Source organism: Phaseolus vulgaris, chromosome 4 (genome assembly GCF_000499845.2).
Source record: "Phaseolus vulgaris cultivar G19833 chromosome 4, P. vulgaris v2.0, whole genome shotgun sequence".
Taxonomy (NCBI): Eukaryota; Viridiplantae; Streptophyta; class Magnoliopsida; order Fabales; family Fabaceae; genus Phaseolus; species Phaseolus vulgaris.
Genome location: NC_023756.2, coordinates 43,076,138 through 43,094,911, shown reverse-complemented (window position 1 = coordinate 43,094,911; position 18,774 = coordinate 43,076,138). Strand labels below are relative to the sequence as shown.

At 28.8% G+C, this 18,774-nt stretch overlaps 3 protein-coding genes across 3 annotated transcripts; 1 reads left to right on the top strand and 2 right to left on the bottom strand.

The window, feature by feature from the left end:
- Positions 1 to 7,461: 7,461 nt before the first annotated feature.
- Positions 7,462 to 8,766, bottom strand: LOC137837774 (probable carboxylesterase 18). The gene has a single exon (XM_068646896.1). It carries the CDS (start codon positions 8,675 to 8,677, stop codon positions 7,613 to 7,615), a length of 1,065 nt encoding a protein of 354 aa, XP_068502997.1. The 5' UTR covers positions 8,678 to 8,766; the 3' UTR covers positions 7,462 to 7,612.
- Positions 8,767 to 10,946: 2,180 nt separating this feature from the next.
- Positions 10,947 to 12,617, bottom strand: LOC137838878 (uncharacterized). The gene is made up of 5 exons (XM_068648091.1): positions 12,265 to 12,617; positions 12,056 to 12,182; positions 11,842 to 11,976; positions 11,698 to 11,796; positions 10,947 to 11,441 (listed from the first exon to the last, which is right to left on the bottom strand). Exons 1-5 carry the CDS (start codon positions 12,600 to 12,602, stop codon positions 10,947 to 10,949), a joined length of 1,194 nt encoding a protein of 397 aa, XP_068504192.1. The 5' UTR covers positions 12,603 to 12,617.
- Positions 12,618 to 12,994: 377 nt separating this feature from the next.
- On the top strand, positions 12,995 to 15,521 carry LOC137838877 (YTH domain-containing protein ECT2-like). Its single transcript, XM_068648090.1, has 2 exons — positions 12,995 to 13,050; positions 14,188 to 15,521. The coding sequence occupies exons 1-2, from the start codon at positions 12,995 to 12,997 to the stop codon at positions 14,912 to 14,914; spliced, it is 783 nt and encodes a 260-aa protein (XP_068504191.1). The 3' UTR covers positions 14,915 to 15,521.
- Positions 15,522 to 18,774: the final 3,253 nt, after the last annotated feature.

The following is an 18,774-nucleotide window of genomic DNA, read 5'->3' as shown; positions in this document are numbered from 1 at the left end:
TTAGTTTTCTACTTCTTTGGTCATGATTGTGTAACACTCCTTATTACTAAAGAAATAATATTTTCAGTTCTTTTTTATTACTCCAAACTATTGCGTACATTTACTCTATCTTTTTTTTTGTCTATAAAGTTGTTGACAATAAATATATCATGAAATGACTTAATATTAATAGGAAACTTGAATTAGTTTTTTGATTATTTGTGTGTTTTTTATTTTTATTTTTGTATTATTGTGTATTGTTTTGTGTAGTTAGAGGTTCCTTTTATGTTATGCAAATAATTTATAAAGATGAAACTATAAAAAAAACAATAACACAAAACAAAAATATATAAAATAAAAAAATGAAGTAAGTAATACGAAAAAAAATATAAACTTAATAAAATGACATAAGTTAAGTTTGTTTAATACTAATGTTTTGATTTGATAATATATATATATATATATATATATATATATATATATATACTGAGAATGAATCTTGCGAAATTTTTAATTTAAATTTATTATAAATTTCAATAAAATATATCAGATTATAGTAACTTTCCAATTAAAAAAATATATTATTGGCCTACCAATTGATTATAAGTAAATACATTATTTTATTGACCTGATAATTGATTATGGTAATTATAAAAAATGATTTAAATTTTTTTAATAAATTAATTACTGTACAATTTAAAATAAAAATATATGTTAAATTATGATTTAATCAATCCAGTTAATTTTAAGAATTATAAAAAAATAAAAAAAAACAAGTTCCCTCACATTTCAAACTGTCAGAATTTTTTATTATTATAATATATTATAATAATGTCACACTTCAAAGGAAAAAATAATATATATTGATTGATAATTTGCTTATGTTACAATTTTTTTTTATTATAATAATGTCACATTTCAAAGAAAAAAAATCAATAATATATATTGATTGATAATTTGCTTATTTCACAGTTTTTTGTTATGATAATAATGTAAAATATGTAGTTGATTACTACCTAATTATAAATAAAATCTTTTAAAAAATGTAGTTATTAATATTTTTTGTATTAATTATTAAAAAATATGTTTGTACATTCTTCTGATAGAGTGAGGATTTTAAATAATCACACATGTTCTCCTGAATCATTTCTCATTTAAAATGATTATCATGTAATTGGAGACAAAATCAAGCAACAACAACAATACTAATTTTTTCTCTCATAATGATCATTAATTGCATGCATACACTATATTGATTCGTTCTTCACCTCTCTTCTCTGAATCTAATAGATAATTACAAATATTTTTTTAAAATGTAATATTATTAATATATCTTTATATTTTTTGTATTAATTATAAAAAGATGATATATGGTTACATTTTTTTATAGAGATTCTGAGTGCACTAAATAATAACACATGTTATACAGAACAATTTCTCATTTAAAATGATTATCATGTAACTGGGGACAAAATCAAACAACAACAACAATAGTTTTTCTCTCTCATAATGATCATTAATTGCATGCATACACTTCATTGATTCGTTCTTCATCTCTCTTCTATGAAACTAATATATAAATAAACAAAATATGCAACTTTTTCCTATCACAACTAACTCTTTCATTAGCATTTTTCTACGGTGTTCAAGTTAATTATTCCAACAAAATCTTTTCCATACAAAATGATGTCGACAAAACCACTCACCAAGAGCATGTGCATTCTTTTTTTGTTCTCAATAGCAGTTGTGACAGCCACTAACAAAGTTGATGGGCACAACCGTAAACTTCTTCAGGGTGATGTCCTTAATGTCCCAAATGTTCCTTTTGTCCCTAATGTCCCTTTTGTCCCTAATGTTCCTTTTGTCCCCAATGTCCCCAATGTCCCTTTTGTTCCCAATGTCCCTAATGTCCCTTTTGTTCCTGATGTACCTAATGTCCCTTTTGTCCCCAATGTCCCTAATTTCCCTGATGTCCCCGATGGGCCTGAGGAACATCATGACATACCTGATTTCTTCAAAAAAATATCTCATACATTCAATAGTTTTGGCATTGTTAGTTACATTACCATCTTTGTATTTTTTGTCATTATCATCTTATTAGTTGTCTTCATTTGGTTACGTTGCTTCAAAAAGGGTCAACCTTCTGCACAACCACAACAACCAGAACAACCACAAGAGGAGTGATGCACTGCATCAAAATATAAGTGCACACGTTCAATAAGTATATTTAGGACCATTAGGTTATTGTTTTGACATGATTTATCTTATTAGTGAGTTTAGTTTTCTACTTATTTGGTCATGATTGTGTAACACTCCTTTTTACTAAACAAATAATATTTTCAATTCTTTTTTATTACTCCAAACTCTTGCATACATTTGCTCTATCTTTTTTTTGTCTATGAAGTTGTTGACAATAAATATATCATGAAATGACTTAATATTAATTTGGAAACTTGAATTAGTTGTTTGATTATTTGTGTGTTTTTTATTTTTATTTTTGTATATTGTGTATTGTTTTGTGTAGTTAGAGGTTCCTTTTATGTTATGCAAATAATTTATAAAGATGAAACTATATAAAAAAAAAACACAAAACAAAAATATATAAAATAAAAAGATGAAGTAAGTAATACGAAAAAAAATCTAAACTTAATAAAATGACATAAGTTAAGTTTGTTTAATACTAATGTTTTGATTTGATAATAATAATAATAATAATAATAATAATAATAATAATAATAATAATAATAATAATAATAATAATAATAATAATAATAATAATAATTAATATTTAAAAACATTATTTTTTGTTCAAAATCTAGCTAATTATTTTATTTAAAAAAATATTAATTTTAATATGATATGAAATAATATGAATAATATATAGTATATATTAATAATATTAATTCGTTTTTACATGAATAAGTATAATTTATTATGTATCATATTTGTTAGCATGTGGATTTTGGTATAGTTCTCCACGTTTTTGTATTTTCTTTTTTGTTTTTAATAATTTTTTAAGTGATGACAGATAAGTGTTGTTATTTGAGATTAGTTAATGTAAAAACTTTTATAAAAAAAATTATATTAATTCATTTAAATCAATTCAAATTAAAATATACACAGTAATAACTAGGTAATTAATATATAATTATGTATATTTATATATTAAAGTAACAAAACAATCTCAACAATCGGAACATACTAAATAGAGGTGTTATATATATATATATATATATATATTTTGAGAATGAATCTTGCGAAAATTTTAATTTTAATTTATTATAAATTTGAATAAAATATATCAGATTATAGTAACTTTCCAATTAAAAAAATATATTATTGGCCTAGCAATTGATTATAAATAAATACATTATTTTATTGACGTGGTAATTGATTATGGTAATTATAAAAAATGATTTAAATTTTTTTAATAAATTAATTGCTATACAATTTAAAATAAAATTTATCTGTAAAATTATGATTTAATCAATCCAGTTAATTTTAAGAATTATAAAAAAAAGTTAAATAAACAAGTTCTCTCATATTTCAAACTGTCACAATTTTTTATTATTATAATATATTATAATAATGTCACATTTCAAAGAAAAAACAATATTATTGATTGATAATTTGCTTATTTCACAGTTTTTTTATTATAATAATGTAAAATATGTAGTTGATTACTACATAATTATAAATAAAATCTTTTAAAAAATGTAATTATTAATATTTTTTGTATTAATTATTAAAAAAATATGTTCATATATTTTTCTGATAGAGTGAGGATTTTAAATAATCACACATGTTCTCCTAAATCATTTCTCATTTAAAATGATTATTATGTAATTGGGGACAAAATCAAGCAACAACAATAATAATTTTTCCTCTCATAATGATCATTAACTGCATGCATGCACTACATTCATTCCCTTTTCACCTCTCTTCTCTGAAACTAATATATAAATAAACAAAATATGCAACTCTTTTCTATCACAACTAATTCTTTCATTAACATTTTTTCTAAGGTGTTCAAAGTTAATTCTACCAACAAAATCTTCTCCATACAAAATGATGTGCACAAAGTCACTTACCAAGAGAATGTCCATTCTCTTTTTGTTCTCAGCGACAGTTTTGGCAGCCACTAACATGGTTTATGGGCATCACCGTATACTTCTTCAGGATGATGTTCCTAATGTCCCTTTAGTCCCTAATGTCCCTTTTGTTCCCAATGTCCCTTTTGTCCCCAATGTCCCTAATTTCCCTAATGTCCCCAATGTGCTTAAGAAACATCATTATGTTGGCAATGATATATTAATTATTTTAATTATCATCTTTTCGTTTCTGATCATGGTCACCATATTGAATTTCTTGCTTTGGTTATATTACTTCAAAATGGATGAACCTTCCTCACAACCACAAGAGTGATGCACTGCATCAAAATATAAGTGCACACTTTCAATAAATATATTTAGGACCATTAGGTTATTGTTTTAATATGATTTATCTTATTTGTGATATTAGTTTTATATTTATTTGATCATGATTTTGTAACACTCATTGTTACTAAAGAAATAATAATTTCAATTCTTTTTTATCATTTTAAACTCTGGTGTACATGTGCTCTCTTTCCTTTTTATTATCAAGTTCTTGAGAATAAATATATCATGAAATGAAATGATTTGTTATTAATTTAAAACTTGAATTAGATGTTTGATTATTTGTGTGTTTTTTTTATATATATTATGTTGTTTTGTGTACTTAGAGGTTATTTTATTTTACGCAAATAATTTATAAAGGTGAAACTATAAAAAAAAAACAATAACATTAAACAAAAATATCAAAAATAATAAGATGAAGTAAGTAATATGAAAAAAAAATCTAAACATACTAAAATGACATAAGTTAATTTTTTTTAATACTAATGTTTTCAATTTATAATAATAAAATAATAATAATGATGAATATTTTACAAAGAATTATTTGTTGTTCACAATCTAGCTAATTATTTCATTTAAAATAATATTAATTTTAATATGATATGAAATAATATGAATAATATATAGTATATATCAATTCAAATCAAAATATACAAAGTAATGAATAGGTAATCAATATATAATTATGCATATTTATAAATTAAAGTAACAAAATAATCTCAACTTTATAACTGTAGAAACATATATTTTAAGGTGTTATTATGTGGTAAAATATTATTTATATATATATATATATATATATATATACTGAGAATAAATCTTGTGAATTTTTTTAATTTAAATCTATTCTAAATTTGAATAAAATATATCAGATTATACTAACTTTCCTATTAAAAAAAAGAGAGTATATTATTGGCCTATCAATTAGAATGACCCAAATAACTAAATATATCATAAATAAATACATTATTTTATTGACATGGTAATTGCCACATTTCAAAGAAAAAAAATCAATAATATATATTGATTGATAATTTGGTTGTTTCACAATTTGTTGTTATTATAATAATGTAACATATGTAGTTGATTAGTACATAATTATAAATAAAATATTTTTAAAAAATTAATATTATTAATATTTATTTTATTAATTATAAAATAAAAAATATGTTCATACATTTTAGAGTGAGGATTCTAAATAATCACTCATGTTGTACTAAAACATTTTTTATTTAAAATGATTACCTTGTAAATAAAATCAAGCTTATAACAACAATAACTATGAAAAAAATTTCTTCTCAAAATATCATTAAATGCATGCACTATATTAACTTCATCTTCACCTCTCTCTTTTTAAACTAATATATAATTAAATAAATATGTAACTTTCTTTCATTGCATCTAACTGTCTCATTAACATTTTTTTACGGTACAAAGCCGTCCACCAAGAGTATGGGTATTCTTTTTTTTTTTCTCAAGAGTAGTTTTGACAACCACAAACTTGGTTGATGGGCACCATCGTAGACTTCTTCAGTATTGTAGTGATGTCCTATAGGAACATCACAAGTTCATATCTGGTTTCTTCAAAAAAATTGGCAAAGATATATCTTATATATTCAAAAGTTTTGGTCATTGTCACTTTATTGTTTGTCTTTTTTTGTTTACGTTGTTTAAAAAATGATGAACCTTCCTCATGATCACAAAACCGACAATAGTGATGCACTGTATCAAAATGTAAGTACACATGTTCAAGAAATACATTTAAGACCATTAGGTTATTGTTTTGATATGATTTATGTTATCAGAGAGAGTACTTTTTTACTTATTTGGTCATGATGGTGTAACAATCCTTGTTACTAGAAAAATAATATTAACAATCCTTGTTACTAGAGAAATAATATTTTCATTTTTTTATCACTCCAAACTCTTGCATGCATATGCTCTCTTTTTTTATCTATAAAATATTTGATGAAAAATATATCATGAAATGATTTTGTATTAATTTAGAAACTTAATAAGATGTTTGATATTTTTTTTAAAAACTTGTTTATATTGTGTATTATTTTGAGTACTTAGATATTCCTTTTAGTTTTTCACGGATAATTCTTATAAAATTGTTTTAATTGTTAAAAATAGTAATTTGTAATTTTCAAATAATACATATCATACTTATTTATTTGTTCTAATAGTAAGTATAAACAATTTTTTTTTGGAGTAATTAACTAAAATTAAAAATATAAAAACTTAAAAATAACAAAATAAAAAGAAAATATTCATTTGAAAAAGTTTTAAAAATATACACAAAATAAAAAATATCTTAATTTCTTTTATTTAATATAATTAAATGAATAATAAAGGATAAATTTATATATGTTATTAAAAAATTATTTAAATATATTAAATCCTAAATCATGAACTCTAAATCCTAAATAATGTAATAATTTTTTTTAATTAATTATGTTTTAAATAAAATTCAAGTAATAATATATAATATTAATGTATAATTCACACTAGTTTTTGTTAATTATATGGTTTATAAATATATTAAATATAATCTTTTACAGTATCTTATTTCTAAAAATATAAAAATATAAAATCTCATTAAAATTTTAAAAATTTAAAAATTTAAAACTAGAAATATTTAATATGCATCATATTCTTTTTACACAAAAAAGTTAGTTCTAGGTTTTTTCATTATGAATAGAAATTATTTTTATTAAATCCAAATGAACATTTTTATAAAATTTAAATAATTTAAATTTAATAACTTAAGAGAGGAAATAAAAATTTACAAATTACATTCATATTACATGTTTAATCCGTTTAATCAAAGGTAATAATAGTGTTAAGAATATCCAAAAGTGGTAATACCTTTTCTATGTGCAATTAACTTTTTAACCTAAATTTAGTTTCAAATCTTATATCTTTTTAAAAATACTTTTTTAGTAACGTAACGACTAGATAAACATTTTAATAAAAAAAACCACACTAAACTAATAAGCATTGTACATAAAAGACAATTTATTTAATAAAAACTAATGGATAATTGACTTAAAAAAATCATTTTTCATTTATAAAGATTCAAAGTGTCAAGTACACTAATAAAAAACACACCCAATCATCATCACAACATTAAAGAAGAATCCAATAATAAAGTTTTAGAAATACAAATAGAAATATGTTTAGGTGATGAAATCTTAAATATTTGCACTCAACAGTGATGAATTCAAATTAGAGATTGTGTTGGTGATGAAATCTTTAACCTGTGAGATCAATTGAGATGATTCTGGCAATTCAGGGAAAATGTAAAATGCATGAATCATGGTTTCATATTCAATCAATTCTGCATTTTTCCCTGAATTTTTCAACCACTCATAATATCTTCTTTGCCAATCCTGTAACGGGTCAAACCCACCCACAAAAACAAGGCTATCCGGGTAATCCAGACCCGACAAATCCTCCGAATTCGCTCCACTCACATTTACCGCCCAGTGATCGCGATCGGACCCATCCGGCAAAAACGCCTTCCACAGCCAATCGGTTCTTGCCGTCGACACCGTTGGAGCCCCCTCGAGTCTCACCTCCGCCGCAGTACGCTCCTCTCCCCCAAACCACGGCTGAATGGAAACCAACCCGACGACTCGAACATTCCGGATCCCCGACTTGGCGACCCGAACCGCCACGTGGTGAGCCAGATTCGCGCCGGCGCTGTCGCCGGCGAGGAAGCACTTTGACAAGTCAGCGTTTTCCGGCAGCACCGCGGGATTCTCGGCGAGGAACTTTAGGACGTCCTCGCCGTCGTCGTATTGCGAAGGGCACCGGTGCTCCGGCGCGAGGCGATAGTTCACGGAGACAACGACGGCGGGTATTCGGCGGCAGAATCGCCGGCACACGGCGTCGTAAACATAGGAGTCCGGCGAGAGGAAAGCAAAGCCGCCGCCGTGGAAGAAAACGACGACGGGAACAACTCCGTTGGCGGAGGAGGCGGTGGGTGTGAAGACACGAAACCAGAGGTTTCTGTTGGCGTCAACGGTGACGTCTTTAGTAGAAACGCCGTTAACGGATTTGGCTTTGGGTTGGGACTTATAATTGAAGAAGTTCATGAAACCGCGTTTAACGGTGCCGTCAGAGCGACGCGCAAAATCCGTTACGGCACTGAGAAAGGATAACGCAACTCGGGTTTTGAAAGGCAGAGTAAGGTTTGGTTGTGGGGTTTGAGAACCCATTCTGGTTTTGTTTGGTTGTGGGGTTTGTGAACCCATTCTGGTTTTGTTTGGTTCTTTGTAAGAATAATGCAAAGTGTGAGTGAAAGGTGTAGAAATAGATACATACACCTATCTTAATACCCAATTGCTGTACTTTTAAAGTCTTTCAAGATAGCTGCAATATTAGTTGGTAGATCTATCAAGGAAAAAATTAGTTGATGTGGGGTCCACAAGGTTTTATTGAAAAAATATTCAACTTTTGGTTGAACAATATCTTTAAATAGAAAAAAAGTTTATGTGGGGTTTTTTTTCAACAATGATCTATTAATGAGATTTAGATTTTTTAGATATTTTATTTACAGATTATTGATTACCTTATTTATTGAACGATCAAGATGAGAGGAAAAAATAGTTCATCATTAAATTAAATTAAATTAAATTAAAAGACTATTTTTAAAAAAATTTACTTCTCTTAGTTTCTTAACTTAATTGAAATTTTACGTGTGTCTCCACTTAGAAAAAGCAGAAGACACGAAAAAATTTCTATCTCCCTTAATAATTGTACTTTTGTAGAATTTTAAAATCCCTTGTAATAATTTTGAAGCTTGGAGATTATAAACCCTGACATTTTCTTTTTATGGCAATACCCTAAACCCTGACATTTGTAAGAAGAGTGTATGTTTTTCAAATCCTGAAAGTTCTCTTTAGAAAATCATATTTCTGAATTGAATGTAATTCTCGTATGGAAATATATATATATATATATATATATATATATATAATGAAAAGTATTTTTTTTTTATGTAAACCCTAAACCCTAAATACAATTAATTATTAATAAAATTTCAATATATTATATAAGTTTAGAGTATTTCAAAAGGTTCCTAATGCATGATAGGACTTATAAAAATATAAATGTTTACAATTCATAACTTAAAACGAGATTCTAAAGCCTTATAGACTCTTGTATCTACATGATCATCTACTCGTGTACATAGTACTGTCATCATAGTTCAAAAACAACAAGAAAAGTAAGGGTAAATTAGTGAAAATAAAATTTTATAATATACACAATTAAATCAAAAGAGAAAAATTACATGAATCAATATTCGAATTATTCAATCTTCTTTAAATTCCAACATAAAATAATCACATTGATCTCACATGGATCTACACATCCAGGATATTCAACAAACAAAATAACAACGCCTTACGGAAGACCCGTATTAAGTAAGTCCTACCAGATACTAACATTTGATCCAAATATTACCAATGAATCTAAGAGAAAGGATCATATCTTAGTTTATGTGACTTAGATCATCAGTGAAGCTCGGAGATCTGTGTTACCACATAAGCATCAATACTTAGTACACAACAAACACCAGTCCATACATTATTCCAAATGTATGAATTCAATTTCATACCATTTTCATCATACAGCATCATTCAAAACGCGATCCACGACATTCAAAAGTCTATTTAACAACAAAAAAAACAACTCTTAAATACTAAACCATCAAAATCTAATATTTCTACAAGTTTAAATAATATATAAACAAACAATACAATATATAAACATACAATATCCCTGCAAAAGAAATTGAATATTCGACCACATCTCCTCCACATTCAGATCTTCTAGCCTAGGATCACTACAAAAAAAATCACTTTTAGCTATCACCAAATTCAGTCGCTAAAATCACTATAATCGGTCGCTAATCATATCTGCGACCGAAACAGTCACCAAATAAAGATGGAAGTGAAAACCCTAGTCGCAAAGCCGTTAACGACCGAATTATAAAGTGGTCGCTAATTTGCAACCGAAATTTCGGTGGCTAAATCGGTCGCAGGGAATTTGGTCACCAAAAGTTAGAAACTAAATTTGTCGCAGATAAATTTAGTCACCAAAATTCGAAAACCAAATTAGCAACCGAAATTTCGGTGACTAAATCGGTCGCAGAAAATTTGGTCACAGAAATTCAAAACCCAAATTAGCTACCCAAATTTCGGTGGCTAAATCAGAGAAATCTTTTGGTGACTATTTTGGTGGCTAAATGGAGACTTCTACAGCGACAAATTTGATTTCGGTGGCTATTTTTATTTGTATTATTAATACCTATTTAAAATGGTATTTTGACCATTTTATAAAAAAAATTAGACCTGCTTATAGAGATACTCAAAATTCAATCAAGCTAAATTGTAATGAACTTCAAATACATAGTTTAAGAAGAAGTTGTGCTCAAATTAAAGGTAAATCATACTACACAACTAAAACTGTTGAAAACTAGTTAAAAGAGTCAAATCTATGATATAATTCAACATATAACTAATCTTCTTCTGAATTGTCATCTCTACTTTGGTCTCCTTTATGATGTCCACTGGTAGTAGGATCTGAAGAGCCTGATGCGGGATTATTCATTTGAATGTGTTGTAGGATGAGTTGCATCTTCTCATCTTGTTTGCGCATGCGTTCACTTTGCTCTTCATGAGTTTTCATCAATAGCTTCATCTTTTCTTCAAGTGTCCGCTCCTTGACACGTTTTGTCATAAGTTCATCATTTAGCTTTTGAATAATCTCACTCATTTCTTCTATTTGATGGACTACTGGAGCTTGACTTGCAGCAGAGTGAGCACTTGTTGAACTATTAAACCTTTTGCTCAATACACCAAGACCATAGACATTCCCTTTTTTATTTCCACTTCCAACAACATCAATGTATATTTCATTGTCATCAATAGAGGCAACATGAGAGTTTTGCGAAGATGCGCTTTCAAGCATTTGCTGTTGTTGGGCTTCTTCTCGACGTTTCTTATATTTCTCCTGAAAATGAAGTCAAATTGATTATTGCGAAGAAAACATATAGTAAAAATTAAACCATAACAAATTTTAAACATACCGCAAGGTCGCAAGTCTTGTCATTGACCCATTGTCCAGTCTTCAATTTCTTTGTTCTCTCTACAACCTCTCAAGCAGTTGGTTGTCGTTCAAGCTCTTTAGTCTACATAAATTCAATAAAAAGATATAATAGATTGTATTTAAATTAAATATAGAAAGAGAAGAAATATAATAATATTACCATTTTCTCAAAGTGAGTTGCGGTAGATATGGAACCACCACAGTAGACTGAGGCTCCCTTCTCAACAGCCCGATTCGCCTTGGCAATAGCACTCTTATTCTGGAATTATGTAGAACTCCAATGTTGGTCCAAGGTTGCTCAAACAAGTTGTGGAATCCAGGTCCCCTTATCTTGACCATGCCTAACTTTACTCATAGCATTTTTAAAGATACGGGAGGCTTTTGTATCAAAAATGGATCTAATGAGTTGGTCTTGTTCCATATCCCACCTATACTCTTTCTGCATGTAAAATAAATTAGAAAATAAACATTGTAGAAAAATAAAATATCATTTTAAATGTAATCATAACTCAAATTACCTTGAACTCTCCAAACCATCTATCTCTAAGCTCAAGACGAACCTTCTTCCAAGTGGGACTAGGTTCATCATATTTTTGCTTGATGATTCGTGAGATTACATTGGAAGGTCCATTTGCAGGTGAAAAACTATGTTCAAAACATATTGTCAAAATGATATATGAAAATTAGATCATATTTACGAATTACAATTAGATTAAAATATACTTACTCTCCTCTTTCTGCATGAAGCCAGGGTCTTTGATCAACTACATTGCCATACTCATTGTCAGGTGTAAGAGAGTCTTGTATCGGTGAAGGTTGATTCATAGTTGGCTCTGTAGAAAAGGTAGTAGGATTTGATTCTCCTACATGATGTTCAATATCTTGTCCGTGAAGTGTAGGAAGTGGGGCGACTCCTTCATAAATAGGATGTGTAGACTCCATAGTTGTTGGAAGAACAAACGAAGGGGGAATGTTGGTATTGGGTAAAGATATATCATCAACACGAACACCTCGACCACCACGATTAGGTGGTCTACGATCACCACCTCTACCCCTTGGTGTCATATGCAAGTAAAAAATATTACATATATAAAATGTAATTAATACAATAATCAAAGTGGATCAATCAATTTTGAATAAACAAATAAAGTAATCATGATCAAAAGACTCAAACCTGATTGTGTTTTCTACAACCAAATATGTCAGTTATCTACCCTGTTATTCACTACAATTATGGGAAACCACAATAAAATTAATGTTAAACATAATTTGGACAAGGTATACAATCAATTTTAATGTATGAATTACCGAAGAGGTATCTGTGTCACTGAAATCACTCTCAATGTTATCCTCACTTGAAATGTATTCCTCCTCGTATTGTTCATCTATGTTTGTTTCATTTAGTAATTGTATATCTACTTCTTCTCCCCCCATCAACATCAACAAGAGAATCATGAATGAATTCTGGATCAACATGTAGCACTACTTCAAGTTGTAGAAGCTCATCATCTTGGTATGGAGTGTCATGCTCAACCTCACTTACTGTGTTATTAATGATTCTAATACGAGCTTTTGTTTTAATTACTCCCAACCAACCTTGGTGTCCCTCTGGATATTTGGTGTAATAAACTTGCTCTGCTTGTTGGGCAAATATGAATGGATCATATGCTTTATTATATCTCCGTGATTCTTTTACTTGAACGATCCCATAGTTCTTATCTACTTTGGTTCCTATATTATGAGTATTTCTCAAACCATTCACACTGGAAGAGAACTACATTCATTATTGGAAAGCCAGTATACTCCAATTGAATAATATTAGACAATATTCCATAAAAATCTGACTCTGATTGACCATTGGTTCCTCGTACATAAACACCATAGTTAGTGGAATTCATGCCTTCACTCCAAAGAACAGTGTGAAATTTGTATCCATTGATAACATAGATAGACCATGATTGAACTTTTCTCTTAGGACCCCATGCTAAGTTAACCAATAATGGATCTTCAATATTATTTTCTGGATTTAGAACCTAAACAAAAGATTATAAATTACACATCGTCTATCTAAAAGTAAAATTTGTATAAAAGGCAAATTAAAAACATACATATTGTTTGAACCATGTAGCAAATTAGGATGAAATGTATTGGCCAATTTGAGCGTCTGAAGCAGTAAGACTAATCTCTCTTAAATATTCAACATAAATACTGCAACAAAGAAATTGATTATTCAAACCTCATGCAACATAATTAACTTTCTTTTCAAATGAGTGAACATTGTCTTACTCAAAGTATGATTGAACCTCTTCACAGTTTTGAAGAACATACAATTGGGCAGCATCAAAGTCTTTTTGATTTAGATAATATGTCATGCATTTTCCGATTTCTCTTCCTGGATAATTGAAAATTGAAATAGGAGGAGCACGTGAAGAACCCTCGCCTACTTCAAGATTACGAGGGATCCTAGTCCTTCTTATTTCAACATGATCAGGATAATAAAATGAGGCAAATGTAGATGTTTCCTCCACCAAGTAAGCTTCACCAAATCAAAACACAACTGCTAAGCACATCCAGATGGGAAAACTACCATTAATCAATCATAAGACCAAATTGTTTGATTCAACACTTTTTTGTACCTTAATTTGTTCAGTACCTATGTTAGTACTGATAAGTTGAAAAACAAAAACAAGGTCAATGATTCTCTTAATGAGCAGAATCAAGGTCCTAGAACAGCTAATGCAAAAGGTGCATTAGTGTCTGGTGCTAATTATGTGAGAAACTTGGCCCTAGGTGGGAGTGGAAATGTTACCAGCAAAATCAGGACAGATCAATACAACCTTCCTGATTTTCCAACCAAATATGACCATGCACTTTTCTTTGTCATCAAATCATACAATGAAGAGGATATCCACAAGAGCATCAAATACAACGTGTGGGCAAGTACTCCTAATGGGAACAAGAGGTTGGATGGTGCATATCAGGATGCACAAAAGAGAATGGAAGATAAAGGATGCAAGTGCCCTGTGTTCCTTTTCTTTTCGGTACGCCATTTGGTTCTGTCTCAAAAACTTAAGATTCCCCGCATCCATGTTTATTTGCTTATGTGTTTTCTAAGATTGATAACTGTGTTTCTCAATATCTTACTGCTAGATGTTTATGTTCAGGTCAAATGGCACATTATAAAGGATGTTCCAAATCCTCAACTACGACACATAATACTTGAGAATAATGATCACAAGCCCGTCACAAATAGTAGAGACACACAAGAGGTTTGCATTTTGCATTTCATTGTAAACCAGCACAATCCACTGAGAAAGACTTGGTTATTTATCCTGTGTGCTTACTCATGTCATCTATGTTTTTCTTCTTTCAAGTGAACTTTCCCCAAGGTGTTGAAATACTCAACATTTTCAAGAACTATGTGGCAAGAACTTCCATATTGGATGACTTTGAGTTTTACGAAAGCCGCCAGAAGGTCTTGCAGGAGAAGAAAACAAGGCAACCTATGCCCCATACCAGTATACAGGTTTGCTTTACACTGCAACCTTATTCCAAAATTTCACTAAATGTTTACTTTTCCTTTTTGATATGATGGACAATGGCAACTACTGATGAACGCATGTGATTGTGGGTCCACATTGTTATAATTGTGCTTGGAGTAGGAACTCTTTTGCTATATCTGATCATGCCTACTTGATAAAAGAAATTCTAAAGCCTCACAGAATAATTTGGTGTAGGGAAATTTCATCAACTAAAACCTCTTTTTAGACACTTTGGAGCATTACAATTTATTCTCAGTTCTTTATTTAACTTTTGTGTGTAATCATATTCCTTTCAAGATGCTTTCTTCTCCTTGATATATGCTCTATTATAACAATTTTATGAATAAACAATATTTGCACTTACACTGTCATCTAATCACAAACTGCCATGTATCAAGAAATCGTTCTAATGATGATTTCTGACAATACAAAAACTCTTATATTGGCACAATACAGATAAGTTAATCAAAATTACAAACTTGACAAATTCTTCGATTGATTGAGAGGGTTTTGAATTAACAACAAACAGAAAGCAATTGGTTCAATGAAGCTGGACTGAATCAATTTGATTACAGAAAAAATTTACATTACATGGCAACAAGTTCCACATAAAACCAGATACCATATGCAAAGAAAAAACACAAAAAGAATCCCCAATTCACAACAGAGCTGCTGAATCTACTTCATCTCTGAGATCTATTATGAAATTGGAATCTATTGATAGATTCTGACGTGCTTATACATTCTAATTGGGTTTATTGAAGCTCTAGGAATGTATGTATGTAAGTATAAGAAAATGCAGAAGACAAGTGAAATACTTGCAGACCTTCCTTTGCGCCTCTGTTCACGCCTCTGCTCACACCTCCGTTCGCGTCTCCATTCGCCTCCGCTTGTGCCTCCGCTCGCACCTCCGTTCGTCTCCGTTTGCGACGCCTTCCACCCGCAGCTTCCTCCTCCTCCTCTCGCACCTTCGTTCGCACCACAACCACCACCTACAACTTCCTCCTACTTCTCCAATGGTTCTTCAATGCCCTAAAAGTCAACACCAAATCTATACTGAAACTTGAAGAAGAATAAGAATTTTTTTTTAAAAATAATAATAATAATAATATTCAATAATTTATGACACACAAATTCAGTTTTTTAAATAAATTTGAATTTGAATTTGAATTTTTCATATATAATTTCAAATTTCAGTTTTATAAATTAACAAAAATAATTAAAAAAATGGATTAAAAGTAGTAAGTTGTGTATGAAAAATAAAATTATTTTTCTAAATATAAATTATTAATTTTACAAAAAGTTTTAATAAATTAATTTAACTTTGTTTATGTGGCATAAACAATAATGGAGAAATTACAGTGTCGGAAGTGGAATTTAGCATATACCCTACTGCCCATTGTATTTAAGTTAAGAAAATAAGTTATATTACAAATAACTTCAAGCTAGCGGATCAAATTGCATACAAATTTGTCACTAATAAATAAAAAATGTAAATATAAATTATAAATAACACTTCATACAATCGGAAATAACTAAATGTATCATATCATTGTAGATGAAAAATTTGCTTGTATATTTAATACAAACTATTATATTTAATCATATATTTCTAATTTTATTTTTAATATACTTATACTTTTATATAAGTATATTGGTATTACTAATTTATAGATACTAATAAAATACTAACTAAATTTAAAATAATATTAATTAATATATTGATTAATTAATGGCAGCTTATATTTATTAATGAATATTTGATCATATACCCAACATATTAATGAACCTGAATTAATAATTATGAATAATATTAATTAATAGTGTCAAGTAATATATATATATATATATATATATATTAATATTGAAATTATATAGTATTAACTATCACAAAACTGATGAGAAGTATATAATATTAAGATCACAAAAACTGATCAGTCCAATTTTGACAAGACATATGTAAAAATGAAATATGGGGTTATCGAAATTACGTGTAATAAAAAAATTATAATGCTGAAATAAAAAGATATTTTAATATCTAATTATTTTCTAAACAATAATAATAATTATGTGGCCTAATTTTTTTTAAAAGAATTAATTTTATTAATAATAATTTTTTGTTATGTAATTTTATTTATAATTTTTATTTGAGTTGATATTTTTAAAATAATATAACATTAATTTTATTTAAATTTAAGAAACTACAAACTCATATCACTCATGAATATATAAAGTGTTATCCTTGTATATTTTTTTAAAATAAAAATGAATTATTATTATTATTAGTAGTAGTAATAAAATAAATAATTATATTTAGCGACCAAAAGAATTCAGTGGCTAAAAAATATATTTATTTGGTGGCTGATTTGGTAAAGAAAATAAACAATTATATTTAGCGACCACAAACAAATTGGTGGCTAAAAACTAAATAAATTTGGTGGCTGATTCGGTGGCAAAAATAAACAATTATATTTAGCGACCAAAGGAAAATTTGTGGCTAAACAATAAACATTTTCGGTGACTAATTCGGTTGCAGAAAATAAACAATAATATTTAGCAACCGAATTAAAATCGATGGCTAAAAAAGAAACATAATCTGTGGCTAATTCGGTTGCAAATATATTTTTCCAATTTATTCAAAACAGTCACCACTTTAGCGACCAGTTATTTTGTCACTCTCAACTTCGGTCGCTGATTCGGTTGCAAAACTAACTAAAATCATTAATAATTCAGTTGGTCGCTATTTCGGTTGCAGATTTGACACTACATGTATTCTGTGACTATTTCGGTTGCAAATTGCGACCACTTATTTTCGGTCGCTGAATTCGGTGACTAAATTGTTATTTTCTTGTAGTGGATGCTATTAAAAAAAATTAGCTTCCCTTACCTTAATTGCTTGCTTTCCAAACAATTTCTAGAATTGTATCCCCTCAGTTTGGATAAGCTTCAAGATTTAAGGACCTAATGCAAGTTATTCAAACAGAACAAAAATTCAATATATAGTAGAATAAGTTGAAATCAACACTTTTCTCAATTGACCCCACTAGGATTGATGACTAAATCATAGAGAATAAGGGATCTTTAGAGTAAAAATTAACTCACTATGTTTGAAAATCTGATCGAGTAGAAATGTTCCTTAACTCCTCCGCTACAACGTGGTTCGATCAGATTCTAAAATAGATGATGTATGGAGTGAGAAACGAAGAGAGAAGGGAGAGGGTTGGAGAGATGGAGAGAGAGATGCTCGTATCTCCTCTTCAATTTCCCAAGTGGAATCTCCAGAGATGAGATCCCATAATACTTTCACCATTAGAATACTTCTTCCACAGAGTTGTTTCACTTGTGAATCTAAATGACAGATTTTCTTTGACCTGAATGGAATTAGACTCGAGAATGTGACTAGGATCAGGTATGTAATTTCTTAACTAGGATACGTGGAAAATATTGTGAATGTTAGCTAAAGGAGGAGACAAGGCAATTTCATAAGCCATAGGGCCTATTCTCCTGAGAATTTGATATGGTCCTATGAACTTGAGAGTCAATTTCTTTGATTTGATTGCTCTTCCTACACCAGTGAATGGTGTAACTCTAAAAAAACATGCTCACCTACAACAAATTCTAAAGGTCTTCTTCTTTGATCTGCATAAGACTTTTGCCTGCTGAGAGATGTTTTCAATCTTTCCTTAATCATTTTG